The 17,240-nt window shown below is 41.8% G+C and overlaps 1 protein-coding gene across 1 annotated transcript; it reads right to left on the bottom strand.

The window, feature by feature from the left end:
* Positions 1-917: 917 nt before the first annotated feature.
* Positions 918-16,864, bottom strand: akt2 (v-akt murine thymoma viral oncogene homolog 2). Its single transcript, XM_083637766.1, has 14 exons — positions 16,480-16,864; positions 14,343-14,516; positions 14,079-14,210; positions 13,832-13,943; positions 13,236-13,386; positions 10,833-10,964; positions 10,608-10,673; positions 10,436-10,504; positions 9,963-10,085; positions 8,395-8,523; positions 7,763-7,977; positions 5,414-5,501; positions 4,704-4,806; positions 918-4,569 (listed from the first exon to the last, which is right to left on the bottom strand). Exons 2-14 carry the CDS (start codon positions 14,386-14,388, stop codon positions 4,490-4,492), a joined length of 1,446 nt encoding a protein of 481 aa, XP_083493892.1. The 5' UTR covers positions 14,389-14,516; positions 16,480-16,864; the 3' UTR covers positions 918-4,489.
* Between the last annotated feature and the right edge of the window lie 376 nt (positions 16,865-17,240).

Raw genomic sequence — 17,240 nt, forward strand, 5'->3', positions numbered from 1 at the left:
ATGGGCTTTTCCAAATGTTTTTTGAAAAAAATAAATGGATTACCTGTTCAAATTCACGGTGTTTGTGTTTTTCAGTGTAAAAAAAAAGATTACCATTTCAGTATATGCACATTTGATTAGACGTTTTTATATAGGCTACAGATCATATCGACATTGGTAAATATCGGTGATCGGCCACAACAGCAATGTTAATATTGTTTATTGGTAGCCTATCTGCCAACATTTTCACATCAGTGGCGCCGCGGTGCACCACTAGCCTACTAGTTAGAGAATTTTAGCAAAATGCTTGGACCATCTGTGAAAAATTTTACTACCAATAGCTTTCTTCACCAATGTGTTCTTATAGGTGTCTAGAATCACCTCTCAATTAGTGCAAACCCAAATCCTCGTGGAAAATCCTGGAGAGCCAATCAAAGTTAAGGTGCCCCAAGGGCTTGGGTGAAAAATATGATAAAAATTAAAAGTCTAAAATGAACTTGTGGGGTGTCTAACTAGGGGTTTTCAGGGGTGCTGAATCCATTCCAAACATTATTTTTGAGTAAAAATGTCTCCCTGACCATATGATATTGGTATATTGGTTATTGTTATGTAAAGCACAGTGTATAATCAACCAGGATTTTCCACGAGGATTTGGGTTTGCACTAATTGAGAGGTGATTCTAGACACCTATAAGAACACATTGGTGAAGAAAGCTATTGGTAGTCAATTTTTTCACAGATGGTCCAAGCATTTTGCTAAAATTCTCTAACTATACTGCAAACATTCAAATGTAATTTTGGTGAACTCATTTACATGTGCTGCTGCACCTCCATGGGCTCTTGGAAGTTCATGCAATAAGAACATAAATAGCAACAACAGGACATTAAAGGAGACACACACATATTTGTTCAGTAAAAACCTTTACTGGCACATTATAGTTGCAAATGTTATAAGCTACCATATTGTAGCAGGTATCACCCGTTACATTGTAAAATCTTGCAAAGGGGGGGGGCTGAAAACTGTCTACCAGGACAATGTCCTCCCCTTAAAGATTGCTTTTCTCATTGCCCTCTGACCCTCAACTAATAGCAACAAGCAAAGAAAAAAAAATCTTGTTACACCAGCATCAAGTGTGACATTCGTGACTGCTGCTGATCACATTCAAATATACAGAGAAGCAAGGAAAAGCCAGCAAAGCTGCAAATCAGACTTCCAAAGCTGCAGTCCTCCCCTTCTACTAATGATGCATTCACAATCAAGCTTTTTTTTTTTTTGGTATTTACATAATAGTGAGGAGGTGCTTATTGTGCCTGTGTATGCCTACAGGAGAGGTCAGGGGTATTTACTTGCATGTTCAGCTTTAAAGCACTACTTCACAAAGTGTGGCCAGCAGCGAGGTTTAGTGTATGGCTTCACAACCAATATTACAAAAGTTCTGCAGCACCCCCTTATGGCCATGACAACAATGAAGGCAAATATACAGTAGAGTCCATCAGTGAAGTGGTTCTGATATCCGGTCCTGCCGTTTCCAAAGGTGGACAACTAGACTAGAATATGTTGGCTATGCCTGAGCCAGTGAGAAGAAAGAGGTGCTGAAGTTGTGAGCTGTTAGGTAAAAGCCATCCCCATCATATCACCATCTGCAGGAAGTTACTGGGGCCACAAAACCTGCTGCATTTTCTGTGTCCTGATCATTCAAACATCTCGCTCTCACTCGCCCTCTCACAACACACAAACCTGAATAAAACTGGAGATGTGACATGAGCGGTATTCCAGCAAATGGTAAATGCTTAAAGGCATTCGGCGGCCTTCAATTTCATCATTGTTATTCTCAACACTACAGAACAAACAATACATTCTAACTAAACCATTTACACTAAAGACATAAAAAAATGTCCTGGACAATGTTGGTGGATTCAGTGGCATAAGTTATTCAGCAATAACATTGATTAAAATGTTTCCTGTCAAATCTTGCAAATTCCTCAAGACATCAAACCTTGCATAATTGATTCAACATTCAGTACTCACATGTTCCATCAATGCATCGGAATAGGCTTTCATACCTGGAACAGGTAAGTTTTCACATTTGGTCACTGAAAAGTGCACGTCTTTTTAAGTTTTTTTTGTTAACTGAACTGCTTTAGTTTGGAGAATATTTTCCTCTGTAGTTGAGTATGATGTAGCTCGGACATCAATTTTTCACGTTTTTATATTTAAGCTTTCGTGAAAGTGTTTTAATGTATTTTTTTCTTCGTGGGGATAGACGGTAATGATGGGAAATAACATGAGAAACATGGGATAAACATAGCAAGCACACGGTTTGCACCCCCACCCTCCAAACATACCATTTAAATTCAATGTTGAGAGAACAGTGAATTATCAATTAATTTGCTAAGGTAACGAATAATGCTGACCAAAACTCAACTGCCAATTAAAAACAACGGTACACAAAAATGTGTGACAGTTAGGCTACGGTCTTTGCTGACTAAATGATAAATCCTCTAATGGAAACCCCTGAAATGAAGAACTTAAATCAAATCGAAAGCAAACATGTTTTGAAACCTTTTAATATATATATTTTATATAATATATACTTAAAGACAATGCGTCTTCCAAAATTTATGGAATAGATGAACAAAAAAAGGGGAGAAAAACAAATTGAAACAAACAAAACAATGAAAAACAAAAAGGTCTTGATGTTCCTTTAGTGAAGCTCAAAGAGCAACCAACATCTCTTCCAGCAATATGGAATATAATAATATGCTTACGCCAACATGAGCACTTTTCAATTTGCCGTCTTGAGCAGCGGTTCTAAACCTGGGCTGCAGGTTTTCAATTCAACCAAATGCTACAGCCGCTGATTTCGCCGATTCTTGCCCCCTCCCCTGCCCTGGCTGAATGTGGCTCAATCAGCTGATGCAGAGTTTGGTTGGAGTGTCAACCAGCAGACCCGCTGGGTCACAGCGGCACGTCACTGAGAGAAGCGCTGGTCTAGCACACATCCTTGAGTACACAATGATTCACCACTGGCTCCGGTCTATTCTCCACAGACGCAGGACAATGTGGATTTTTAAGTACTCAAAACACAGCATTTAGAGAGAACACAAACCAAAGACCCTAAACATCAAATGTGGAATCATTTGAAGTGTTAAAAACTTCCACCAAGTCAGTCAGATTTTGGCCTCATTACAAACATTTACCAATGATTGAACCATTTTTTTCTCCATTCTTTAAATACGGGAACATTCAAATGTGTATTTTTTAAAAATATATATAAAAAAATCAATACACTGATATATTACAAATAAAAAGTGAACAAATGATTGAAGAAATGATTGATGACTCTTCAGGATATTCCTGCTTCGGCTAGGGAGTGAGAACTACTGGACGGTTGGTGGATGTCTGCGTTCATTTCGATGGGTCTCTCCAGACGGGGGGGGGGGGGACTGACTCGCCTAGAGTGCTGTGGTCAAGCTTCTGTTCTTATCCTTTCTTCCTCACTGTTAACACCATGGCAGCCGGCCTTAGCTCAAATTAATCTCCCCGAACACTTTTTTTCCCTTTAAAAAGGCTGTCGACTGCGTTGTGTAGTGTCCTCTCTTGTCAATACTTCCAGCAAAAGTTCAGAGTTGAAAAACATGCATAAACAGACACAAATGGATGGTTGAGATTCAAATGGTCGTTCATACATTCTTCTGCACTCTTATTATGCACACGTTGCATTCATTCACACGTACATACGTACACATACATACACACACACACAGTGCAAACACAGAAATGGCAACCCTCCTCGAGGTCTCCACCACTTTATCCCCCATCCCCTCAATACCACTCAGACCCCTCTTCTCCATGTTGTCCCACTGTAGGAACAGTCCCACACTTGATTTGTAACAGCAAGTTCCAGAAAGAGCACTTGTAAAAAATAAAAAATAATCTTTTTCTTTTCTGCAGAAATATGGCTTTATCTTTTAAAACCGTAACAATTAATGAAAAAAAATAGTTTTTTCCCCAAATGTTTTCCATTTTCCTAAATTTGATTCTACTTTTTAAAATTCTATCAAGTAGGTTTGTACATAATGCAGTCTATGCATGGGTTGGGTTTGTGTGTGTGTGTGCGTGTGTGTGTGTAGCATGGGTTCAGCTGGTGGCAAGGTGGGACTTTGCTGGCATAACCTGGTTACGGTGAAGTGTGGAGGCTTTGATGTGGTGCCCAGTGCAGTGCAGCAGAGGTCCTGCGGGCTGGGACATACGGGACAAAGCTGCCAGTCTATCCACACACAAACCTGTTGAGGTCAGTCATCCCACGGCTTGTTTTCATCTCATGCTCTACGATCCATGTCTTGGTCTTCACACTGATCTGCTAGCGTGTTTTGTGTTAAAGACTGAATGAAAATGTGTCTTGTGCCAGTTGTTGTTTGCGTCATTCCAATTCCCCAGCAGTGCAAGTATGTATGTGTGGGATTGTGAACGTGTGTTAGCCTGCCTGCTTGTTCAAGAGTTTGAGCGCTCATTCCCGTATGCTGGCGGAGTAGGAGAACTGAGGGAAGTGCGTACGCTGATCGGAGTCCTCTGCATCTAAGCTGTCATCTGGAGTGCACACAGAGGGAGAGAGAGAGAAACACCCACAAGTTCAAAACAAGACAGAAATGCTCATGTTCTCAAAAGGCCAACCTTGGCAGGACAAAGGCACGGTGACACAGGCTGACCACAGGTCCACTTACACTTGTCAGGAGGCGTTACTGTGATGGTTTGTGCAGTGAACTCGTCGTCGAAATAACGCGTGTCCGTCTCTGATGTCACCTGGGGCTTAAAGGGTGGAACGAGCTGTGGAGAGAAATGAGAGGGTTAGCTGCTACATTATGCAACCATAACACCAGCAGGTCTTTTGGTTCATTTCTCCAACCCTTCTCGTCTCAATCACTGTCCTCCCAGCCCCTCCCTCACTGTCCTCCCAGCACCTCCCCTCCCCTCCCTCACTGTCCTCCCAGCCTCTCCCCTTTTCTCCATCACTGTCCTCCCAGCACCTCCCCTTTCCTCCATCACTGTCCTCCCAGCCCCTCCCCTCCATCACAGTCCTCCCAGCCCCTCCCCTCCATCACTGTCCTCCCAGTACCTCCCCTTTCCTCCACCACTGTCCTCCCAGCCCCTCCCCTCCACCAGTCCTCTCAGCCCCTCCCCTTTCCTCCACCACTGTCCTCTCAGCCCCTCTTCTTTCCTCCACCACTGTCCTCCCAGCCCCTCCCCTCCACCACTGTCCTCCCAGCGCCTCCCCTTTCCTCCACCACTGCCCTCCCAGCCCCTCCCCTTTCCTCCACCACTGTCCTCCCAGCCCCTCCCCTTTCCTCCACCACTGTCCTCCCAGCCCCTCCCCTCCACCACTGTCCTCCCAGCCCCTCCCCTTTCCTCCACCACTGTCCTCCCAGCCCCTCACCTTTCTTTCGACGACATCCTGCCAGTTGATGGAGGTGAAGAACTTGTGGGTCATCACTTCTTTGGCATCATCCGGCCCGCCTCCAAGCCTGAAGACACAATGCAATCACCATCACCACCGATTTAGCCTTTTCTCTCAAGTGCACACATTATGCAAACACTATTAGAAATGTACAATATTTTTCAGAGTGGACTGTCCTTATCTATTGTTTAAATATTTGCCAAGTTCTGGACAAACTGCTCACCAACTGAGCAGTTCAGGTTGGCATTTATATTAACACTAAACGTATATTCAGGGTTCATACACATTTTGATCAATGGATTTCCATGACTTTAAACCAAATTTCCATCACCATTTTATAAAGTCTCTGTGTACACATGAAAAGGTCAGTGAGTAACAATATTATATGTAATGTAACTACTAACAGATTACAATAATTGAAAAACTAACATGGTTAGTTAGTACTAGGGATGGGCATTTCTAGCAAAAACCCTAGTTGAAATTCGCCCACTCCAAACCTGGAACCAGTCACACAAATTAACTAGAGCTAACCCATATCGTACACCAAGAGCCTCCGTTTGGTTTAATAAAAAGCTGAAAATTGATAAGAAGTCTTTCATGTGGGAGGACTGGGTCAAGTCGGGAATTCATGTCCTAGGGGACATAGCAGGAGAAGATGGGGTAATACCCTTTGAGGACATCAAGAATGACTTTAGATTGGACAACAAACATTTCTATAGGTTCTTGCAGATTAGGCACTGTATATCCTCTGTGACAAGTTCCTCACTTGACCCATTAACTGGGATTCAAGGAGTATTTTTTATCAAGACTGCTCTAAAAGGGGAGGTGCATCAAGGTTTTATGATGTCATCAGAGATCATCAGGCACCCAACCTGACAGGCCTGAAATTAAGCTGGGAGAAGGATATTTGTGAAGACATTTCTGAAGACTCTTGGAAGATGTTAGTAGCCAAATGGCATAAATGCTCTCGAGAAGCACAGTCACAACTTATCGTATACAAAGTGTTAAATAGAAGCTATTGGACCCCCAGTAAGCTAGCCAAACTTAAGCTGAGAAATAATGACACCTGCTGGAGATGTGATAAAGATATGGGTACGCTCGTACACTGTATGAATGTGAGAAGGTTAAGAACATGTGGGACAAAATTGTAGTATTTTTGAGTGAAATACTGAATAAAAAACTACATAAATCTCCTGCGACATGCATACTGGGTTTGTTACCAAAAGATACCATATTGTCTAAATACCAAGGGATGTTGTATAGAATGGCCATGATATCTGGTTGTAGAATTGCATTAAGACATTGGAAATCACTTATTCCCATTACATTCAAGGAATGGTTGGAACTAATGTGCCGTACAGCATCTTATGAAAGGGTAACTTATAGGGCTACGGGAAGAGAAGATGTCTTCACTGAGGTATGGGGTCACTTTTTGAAGCTAACTGAAAGGTCTAAAGACTAAATTAGGTTCTTCCCTTCTGATAATATAACAAGTACTATGAGATATAAGATTTGATCACGTAGTATATATATTTTTTTTTCTTTTCTATCAACATTTTTGTTCGTTGTAATTTTCTTTCTGTTTACTGTTCTGTCTTTATGTTGTTTTTATATAATGTATGTAAAAAGCTATGTAAATCTATGTGATGATGGATGGGTTATACCATATAAGAATTGATTTCTGTATGTCAAGTGATTTACGCATAAACATCAATAAAAAAATAATAATAATAATTTAAAAAACAAATCGCCCACTCCTACAAAAAACATAAAGGAAGAAAGAAAAAAAAAACTTTAACGAGCCTTGAACCCTTTTCCTTGTGGCTGAGCGTTGGTGTAATCTGTACGTAGACACCATTTCTCCTTTCTACCGTTTCTATCAAGCTGCTGGGTGCTACTGTCGCTAATGCTGCTTGCGTGAGTGCGGACTGTGCAGTGCACAGCCAGGGCAACGTCACATGCATCGTCACTTGCTGCTCTTAAAGAGACAGGCTACAAGATTGTCAATAAACGATTTTCGACTTTCAATAATAAAAGTCGATCTTGATAATAATTCGTTGCCCATCCCTAGTTAGTACTCCAAGGAAATAAAAAAAAAATCACAAGGGCTTTTTTTTGCCCTTGTTAAATATGTTTCATGGGCATTTGGGGTAGTTTTCCAGGGCAATTTGTCAAATGTTAGGAAATAGGCTACCTTAGTTCTTCTATGTTGCATGACAGACAATGACTCTTATCAAAGCATATTTTATTTCTAAAAGTTCAGAAACAATCAAGAGTTCAAAATCCTCATTTAATCTGAACAACGTTGACACACACACACACACGCACCTCTGCTTGGGGTCCTTCTTGAGCAGGCCAGCCAGCAGGGCCTTGGCTTCGGGAGCCAGGTTCTTGGGGAAGCGGATCTCCTCCATGAGGATGAGCTCAAACAGACGCTCGTGGTCCTGGTTGTAGAAGGGCAACCGCCCGCACATCATCTCGTACATGACCACGCCCAGGCCCCACCAGTCCACCACTCGGCCATAGTCGTTGTCTTCTAGCACCTGACAGGGCGGGAATGGGGGAGGGGGAAGTTACACAGAGATGAATCAACTGTATACTAGCAGACATTCAATGAATAGATCAGGGTGCAAGGCTATCAGTTAAGATTTTCACTCACTATTTTTACCCATCTCAAAACATTAGGAGCACCAGCTCAATTTGAGCAAAAGATGCCGAAATCTTTTTGATGGGTTTTCCTTAATGGAGTTCACATCGCGCCTGCCGCAATACAGTCAAAAGTAGATGTTCCAAAATGTTTTTAACATAATAGACCTTGACATGCTGGTTAAGTCAAATCAACACTAAAACCCAATGTCTATCATATTCTCATCCAGGTTTGTGACGGTCAGTGTAAAACGACATTATTCTGATCAGACATCTTGATGATGTTGGTGCCTCCTGATGTTATGTGGAGTTACCTCTGGTGCCAGGTACTCCGGAGTCCCACAGAAGGTTTTCATGGTGGCACCGTCTGTGATGCCCTCTTTACACAGGCCGAAGTCTGTTATCTTTATGTGGCCATCCTTGTCTAGCATAAGGTTCTCCAGCTGTACGGGGAAGAAGAGAATCACATTAGATGGCAACTAAGGCAGAAAAAGGACTGAAATATTTTAGAGCAGAGTCAACTTTATTGTCCCTGACAGGAGATAGGCGAAAGAAAAGAAAAAATAAATCGTTTGACACGATGCTAGACAGCTGCTTCACATAAAAAAATATATACTTTTTTTTTCTTTTATGTTTAATTTAACTTTGCACTTTGTCTTAATTTTTGTTCATATTTTGTGTATGTCTATGGACTTGTAAAAAAGATGAAGTCTGGTGTAAAATTGGATGGACCACTAAAACTCACAATAAAATCTATACATGCGAGAGAGTTTGCAATGATTCTTGTTGCTTGTTCCAAGACTCAAACTTGGAAAATAGGAGAAAGTACTGCACACTCAATGTAGCTTCATTTAGGTTCCTCACCAAGTTGACCACCAAGCAGTCTTCATCAGGCTATATCAACTATACAAACACTTACACTGATTCTAAAGACCACTGGTCCGCATGTGCATTTTTCATGACTGCCTGCTCGTACAGGCTCTGTATGCGCTCACATTCTTTCCATTACCTTCATACAGGCGTATGCATAGTGGCAAGCCTGCTTTTGGTGTCACGCCACTTGATGAAGGTGTCTACCTCATCGTGGTACACAGAAGGGTCCAAGGCCCAAAATCACAGTATGATATCATCAGCGAATTTACTCATGTGCAGATGTGTAGTGCCATCTGGAGAACTGGGAGAGTGCACCATTATGAGGAACAACCCGGCCCCCTATTTTACTATTGTAAAAACAAACCCTTGGAGAAAGTGTTGGAGCTCCGCTCCCCTGCGCTCCCACACAGCACTACACCCCTGCTCATGTGGAAGCACCATTACACATCAGTGGTTCTCAAATGTTTTCACATGAAGGACCCCTAAACTGACAAAGATTAGACCACGGACCCCCATTTGATAGGATTTTGTCCCACGGTCCCCCATATGATAAGAATGATGCTTTTAGATGTTTTATTACAGAAAGTGTATAAAACCCATGACCAAAATAGTCATTGTGTTACTTATGAATGGAATTATAGCTAAACAAATATACCCCCCTTTTGGCTGGGGACCCCCTGGAACCCCCTCAAGAACCCCCATTTAAGAACCACTGCCGGCGTACATCACTCAAACAAGAAATGCCTTCAGTGAAAATGTAGCAAACAAAAAACAGCACCCCAGCACTTTAATAGGTGTGAGGAAACACTGAGATTTCCAGCATGGCTGACTGCTTTCAGCACAGTTCTTGCAACAACATTTTCAATATATTTACCCGTCAACATAATAATGCCTTGCTATAGCTTTCGATTTTGTGACAGAATTAATTAATTAATTAATTAATTAATAACACCTCCAGCCTGTGTAACCTACTATATATTATCAGATTTGGAATGAGAGAACACCGTACCTTTAAATCCCTGTAAACTACATTGCGTGAGTGTAGGTACTCCAGTGCCGACACTATTTCTGCACCATAGAAGCGTGCCCGGTCTTCTGTGAACACTCGATCCCGGGACAAGTGAAAGAAAAGCTGCAGAACAAACGGAGAAGTGCACAGAGGAGTCAGCTTACTTCAGATTGCGTTTAAAAATAATCCTTGATTCAAATTTTAGCCTTAGCCATCACCTTTTATAGTAATGTTTTCCCATGTGTGCATCTGTCCAGTATCAGCTGGCTTGCATGTCCCGTTTTATTTTGTCAAATAAGCATTGACAAAAGTACTTAGTTTTGTTTAGGTTGCTTCATTAATCAACCAAAATAATATTCAAAATAATACACAGGATATACAATTATCGATTAGCAAAGCAATCCAGCCAGTTGCAGTGTTTCTCCAAACGTTTCTATGTGAACACAACAAACACATAAAAAGAGAACACTCACTTCTCCTCCATTTGCATACTCCATCACAAAGCATAGCCGGTCATGTGTCTGGAACGCATACTTTAGTGTCTGCAGAGGAAGTTCAACACAATTAGTGAAAGTATTATATTGGGGGAGTGACCTTTTTGGGAAAGCAAGAAGTGCGGCAACGGTCCAGCCATTGCCAACTCACCGTTAGGAAGGGATGCCTTGTATTTTGGAGAACTCTACTTTCTGTTACTGTGTGTGCCACCTCATCCTGAAAGGAACACACACACACAGCCACGCGCGCGCGCGCACGCACACACACACACACACACGTACGTGATGAGAGAACTCAAGACACAGGGTTAGATGGGGGATATTGTCCCAAAACAACACAAATGCATAATGCATCATTGTAGTGAGGAGGACTAACTTTGGCAATGATGACTTCTTTGCGGAGGATCTTCATGGCATAGTACATCCCCGTGGCCTTCTCCCTCACCAGGATCACTTTACCAAACGTCCCCTTACCCAGCAGCTTCAAGTAGTCAAAATCACTCATGGTCTGTAGAGACAACAGCAGAGATAAGCCTGGATAAAAATGCCTACATTTAGTGGTGCCACTCATATCACACTGATGCTCTTGTGAAGGATATCAATAACTTAATATCTGCAACATGCCATTTGATGCCACTGAAAATGTGTTAATCACTTAATTACATAATAAAAAATAAATAAAATAAAATAAAAGATGCAGCACTCAAAGAGATCGTCTAGCTGTTTTGTATCAGTACTTGAGAGGTGGCCAGTTGCAGTAAAGCAATATTCGACAAATAATTGTTATTACATTGCTGTTGTGAATTTAGTTTGCAACCTGTAACCAAATTTTTTGCCATAGTAAGATATAATGTGGGCTAAGTAAAGCTAAGGTTTTGGTGTAGTATAGGTAGGGCTGCTCGATTAATCGAATTTTAATCTAGATTACGATTTGGGCTTTCCACGATTATGAAAACAAGATAATCGACATAAAACGATTTTGTGGCTCTTGTCACTCTCGTTCTGTCTTGTGTTGTAAATCGAGCGCACCCTTTCCTTTGCAGCGGTGTGCTCGGCCCCTCCCCCAAAGCCCAAAACACACATCGCTTCGTTTCAGCTCGAGGTGTGAATGACTGTCATGTGAACAGAGAGCCACGGCACGTTTCTCCTCCCCGCTTATTTCCTTGGTAGCACAAGAAGAAGATGACATAAGTCACAGAAAGACAGCCGCTGGTCGAGAAGAGAGGTAAAACAACGTCTGTGGTGTGGAAACACTATGGTTTCGCCGAGTCAGACTTGGAACAAACGACAGTGTGCAAGATTTGTTACGCGGGCGTGGCTGCACCCCAAAGCAACACGACTAATTTGTTTAATCACTTGAAATCCACTCACAAAGTGGTCTATGACCAAGCAATAAACGAACAAAAAGACAAAGCCCCGTAACTCCTGCCACCGCAACACAGTCATCGATTCAGGACACTTTACAATGCGATCGCATATTCAGCAGCTAAGTTAGAACTTACACCTATTGACACAACTTGACACCTATTTCTTACTAGGTGTAAAGTCCTCCGTAAAGTAGGTAGTTGGCACACCTGGCAATATTGGCACCATGGCGCAGCGTTGTTTTGCGTCGGTAAGATGTTCTCCGTGATAAATTACACCCTTTGATATTTATGACTCACGCTTTTGTTTTCCACATGTTGCATCACTACTGTACATACAAATTAAAATAACAGCAACAATTTAGCGAGGCAGGATGGTCGTAATTTAGCCTACTGATGAAGAGCTCACAGATAAACATTAACAGTAGCCTATTATGAACTTAAACGTGTTATTGTAAGTCGCTTTGGATAAAAGCATCTGAAATTAGTAATTTAATGTAATGTAAACGAACGTTACTCAATAACGTTCTCATTTGGTTAGTTTTGATGAAATATGAAAGCACTAATTTGCTGTGGGCAACATGTCCGGACTGTTTTCATTCCACTTAATTAAACAACAGTAAATAAATACCGTTTTCACTGATTGATCACAGATAGTGTACACGTCATTTTCTGCGACAATATTTTGGCTAGTGTGAGGTTTAAGGACTACTAGTTCAGATGTTTACCAATATATTGAATGTAGATTAATAGTTGCAGTTGGTTGTGGCAGTTCACTGCAACATAGTAGGCCTACTATACTGTATATTTATTTTAGTTTTAATTTTATTTCTAAATCTTTGCAACATCCAATGTAAAAAAAAAAGCCAGTGTCAATGTTCAATAAATTCATGATGCTCTCAATGTTAATGAGTAATCGTGTTAAATAATCGTCCTCTCAATATCAATCAAAATAATCTTGATTATGGTTTTTGCCATAATCGAGCAGCCCTAAGTATAGGTCTGATGAGTGCTGAGAGGAGATGTGGATGTGCTGCGGGAAGAACTGAACAAACCATCTCATCCTAGCCAGGTTTCTACACAGGTGCGTACTGTAGTCGCATAGAGCAAGGGATAGTGACATCAGTATATCACCTTCCAGTCTATTGATAAATGGCTATTTATTTTTATTTTTTGAATATATTCAAACAAATACGTTTTGTTTAGAAGGAATATTCGAATATAATTTTGGGACAATTTTGACAGCCCTAGTAGCCAAAGCCATGCATAACCACTTGAAGAGAGACGACACTGGACAGAAGAGAAAAGAAATGCACTAATATAACCTTCTAATCACAGGTTGTGGGGGAGGGATATGCCTAAAGTCTGAACTGGAAGAAATCCACCTGCCAGGCTCTGCTTGTACAAATACTGACCACTTTGGAGCAGGACTTGGACATGGCGACCTCCATCTCCTCTGTGCCGCCGCTGTTTGGTGAGCCAAATTTGATCTCCATGGGCTCCTCATCCTGCTGCTGACTCTTTAGGCCATTGGCCACCGCCTGGATCGCCCGCATCCATTCCTCCCTGAACCGGAGGAAAACATACTTATAATTATTAATTAGTCGTGGCCACTTTTAAATCCCTCTGAACCTGTTCTATACGAATCTGAAACGACAGAAGTCTTGTGAAATGATAAGATTGTGGCAAGCAATGGCAATTAGGGCTTAACGATTTTGAAAGAATACCGAACTACAATAAGTTTGACTGATATTGCAATTGCGATACGTTTCGCGATATTAGAGGGAATAGTACTTTTTTACATCATTCTCATTTTCATAGAGAAACATTAAAATGATTACGGTGTGATTTTCGCTGGGATCTGGTTCTTTATCAATCTGGCTACACTTAAAATCACTCTTAAACTTCAAGAACAGATTTTGCGATAACTGCCAGAGGCAATCCTGCAGAGATTTAAATGAGTAAAAAATAATAATAATAATTGAAATGCATGACCTTTCACTGCTCTCACCTCTCTTCATTGCTGTCCACGTGGAAGGTGCGCTCGATGACCGAGGTCCACTGTAGGCAGCGGATGACAAACGTGTTGGGCCGGGGTCGTTCTGTCTTCATCAACTGGCATTCTGCAGGACAGATGGACATTATTAAGGCCCAAGATATCACCACCACAACACAGTCAGACATCATGTGACATGACATGTCATAACAAGGCATCCATGGCATGTCTGGACATTTGCCATCAAGGTGGGAAAACTGACCTGCAACGGAGAAGTTGTTGAGCGGCGGGAGGCTGTGGTCGCCGGCCACCTCAGGCTTCTCCTTGTAGCCGATGAAGGAACCATCACTCTTGAGGATGAAGTAGCGAGGCCTCCATGTTTTGATGTATTCACCTTGGGAAATGGACAAGGGAGATGTCAAGTCAACTGAGGATTTATGTTTGACTGATTCCTAGTACGTTTAATTTGAGTGATCTACATATGCGTTGAGTATTACTAGTATTACAGTACCAAAATGGGCCTTACCTCTCTTGTGGAGCCATCCCTCTCTCACAACACTGATTTCGTTCATGCTGGGGGGGCGGGGCAGAGGGCTGTCTGGGTTTGGGGAGGGCTTTAGGGAACCCGGGGGAAAGGGCACAACTGGTCCTATTGGTCAAGTGTCAGACAAATGGCTCAGATAAATTATTTAGACAATACCTACGGAAAGAAAAGAGACAGAGAAAAAATGTGTTAATTCAGGAGACAAGGAATGCCAGATTTTCCATAAAGTATAAAAACGATCCTCATTCCTCATCTTTGCCTAGAATAGCTACATCATCATGACTTCAAGTTCTCATTGAGGACATGAACAGTGTTTATAAAACTCAATCATATAAGAAAGGCAATAAACCACCAATGTCAGAAACATGCAACTATTTATGACACTGGACATAACTTGACATTAGAATGACCATTAGGGAGGAGTATGCTGTTACTATTTCCTCTAAAAAATAAATAAATAATAATTAAAAACTTTCAGCGACGTACAAAATTGTGAGCAAGATATATGACTTTGATTCACAAAACCTCAGTATCTCAGTTAAAACATCAACAACCTCGGCTTGGTTAGGTTCTCTTCGTGCACATTTGCCTTCTGCATGTACAAGCGGAATCTGATAAACAACACCAAAGACATAAAGGAAGTAAAACTACAGCCTGGGAGGTGAAGGTAGAACTGAAACTGATTTCTCTAAAGAAAGTAAACCGTCAGTGTCTTGCTCTTGGTGCCTAGCTTTGAACATCTTAATTATCATCAGGTGAAGTCATATAATGGGATTTTCTATTTTTCCTGTCTATTTACATCCAGGGCTGTGTAAAAAAAAACAAGTCTGGCCACAAAGCCCAAGGGTCTGGGCCATCACCCGAGTAATTCTTGGTTATCATCGATTCAAATCCTAACCGTGATGCACTCTGACTCTGTCTGCTGCCATGGGACAGCCAGGGACACATAACAGCACCTCGCTCTGACCATCCAGCACTGAGGTCCAAAGGGGCAAGACTACTGTAGCATAGTTTCTGCTAAGACCTTAGTAGGTGCTACAAATCCCATTCTGCTCCACTCTCCCCCACAGCTCCTCTTGTCATCTACTGTCACTGTCATTCACATGGCACTGACACTGGTACTCTGGTGATGCCTGCCTGGTAGAGAGATCAAATGTGGGGGTCAATGCCACTGGTGGTTTGTATTGATCCAACAATCAGCAAAATGCCTGCACTGCACGCAGTGTCAAATCTAATAGCCACCCACAGCTCTAGCTGACTGACTGCCTGTGTGAAATGGCCTTGGTGATCAGGGTCACCTCTGAATCCACAGCTTTACATAGAGACAATATGCATTACTAGAATGTCAAAGCATTTCAATGAAAGTGATCACTGATGATGGGCCTCATATTACAGTGCATACAGCCACAAGAACACGGAGTCTATTTGAACTGCTTTGTTTACAAAGATAAAAAATCAATATGGCTTCCCCCTCTACTTCAAAGCTATTTCGTGGGAATCAGAAGAGTATCCATAGGTTGTTCATTACTTTACATCTACTAATTTCAGTGGCCAGACCGACAAGTTGTGTTTCTTGAGGTCAGCAATTAAGAGCCACAACCGATTATGTTATTGCACACATTTCTTGCAACTTTTCAATGTTTTTTCAGCAGACAGCAACTGTAACCTGGAGTCAAGTGTTACAGTGGAAGTGTACGTGCAAGTTTGAGGGGGGTATGCAATATTGTATCAATAGCATGTGCGACAAATAATGCTATCATTAATGTTTGAAAAACGAAAAGCCTTACCAACATGTTAGAAGCGTTTTGGCTGATTACTTCTGCTGCCAACGTTTCGCTTTTAAGCCATATTCACGCTTTCTCAATTTAGGAACGGCCAAAGTCACCTGGCGGTGCTTCTGCAGTCCCAGACAGATCGTTAGCCATGCAAATAAATAAATTACAACTTCAACGTTACCCAATGGGCAGCAGTTTGCCCAAGTGGCGCGTCAGGAGGGCACTGACCATTGACTGCATCACTACCAAGCAAGGCAGCTAGCCATGGTAGCTTTCAAGCTAATAGCTAGGTAGCATGTTAGTTAGCAAGTTGCGCTAGTCCTGCATTGTCCCGGTTTTCTTACCTCGCCTTCTGTGACAAGACCTTTCCAGCTGACGTTTCTTGAAGAGGCGCGGGTAATACGCGATAGAAACCCCCCACCAGTTATCCTTTCAAGCGTGTGTGTATTGAACTCTGTCAATGATCACACAGCTTAGCTTTCTGCTCGCCGAGCTTGTTTTCTTCCCACACAACAACAATGGCGGCGTGCTTGTTCTGTTGTTGGTGCAGTGGTTAACTCTGGCGTTTGCAGGCTAGCAAGCGAATGAGGTCGAATGAGCTCAAACTTGATGACTTGCTATGTTCTACATAACCATCAAAATAATTTCCAAAGCGTTTGAAAAAATGCAACGTTGCCGCTTTATCCCTTTGATGTAGTTAGCCGCCTGCTTTTAGCGTGTAGGCCCTCCGTCCGAGCCAGACGACAGAACAGCACAGCAGCCCCGCAGACGCACACAAACAGGAAATTACGTACGAGGCCAGAGAGGGTCCACTGCACCTATCAAATGTCTCTGTTCTGAGATATGCACCTGATCCGATTGATTTTTTTTTGTGTAAAGATTGAAAACCATAATGTTTGTACATAAATATATATTAAAAAAAAATACAAAAGATGTAGTAGTATACTGTAACTGTACTGTGGGGAGGAAAGGGTCAACATTACAATAACATGTTTATTCAGATAAAAACTACAAGTGTGTGTTCCATGTTGACCTCTATAAACCACATGTGATTCATGTCAAAGACCCCCAATTAGATAAACATCAGACCACAGTCTTCTGATAA

Source organism: Poromitra crassiceps (assembly GCF_964638095.1).
Source record: "Poromitra crassiceps genome assembly, chromosome: 5".
Lineage (NCBI taxonomy): Eukaryota > Metazoa > Chordata > Actinopteri > Beryciformes > Melamphaidae > Poromitra > Poromitra crassiceps.

Coding starts and splice junctions, on each gene's coding strand:
- akt2 (XM_083637766.1), bottom strand. CDS start 14,388: ATGAACGAAATCAGTGTTGTGAGAGAGGGATGGCTCCACAAGAGAG. Junction 13,387..13,831: donor GTGGACAGCAATGAAGAGAG/GTGAGAGCAGTG, acceptor CCTCCGGTTCAG/GGAGGAATGGATGCGGGCGA. Junction 10,505..10,607: donor CAAGGCATCCCTTCCTAACG/GTGAGTTGGCAA, acceptor CTTCCTCTGCAG/ACACTAAAGTATGCGTTCCA.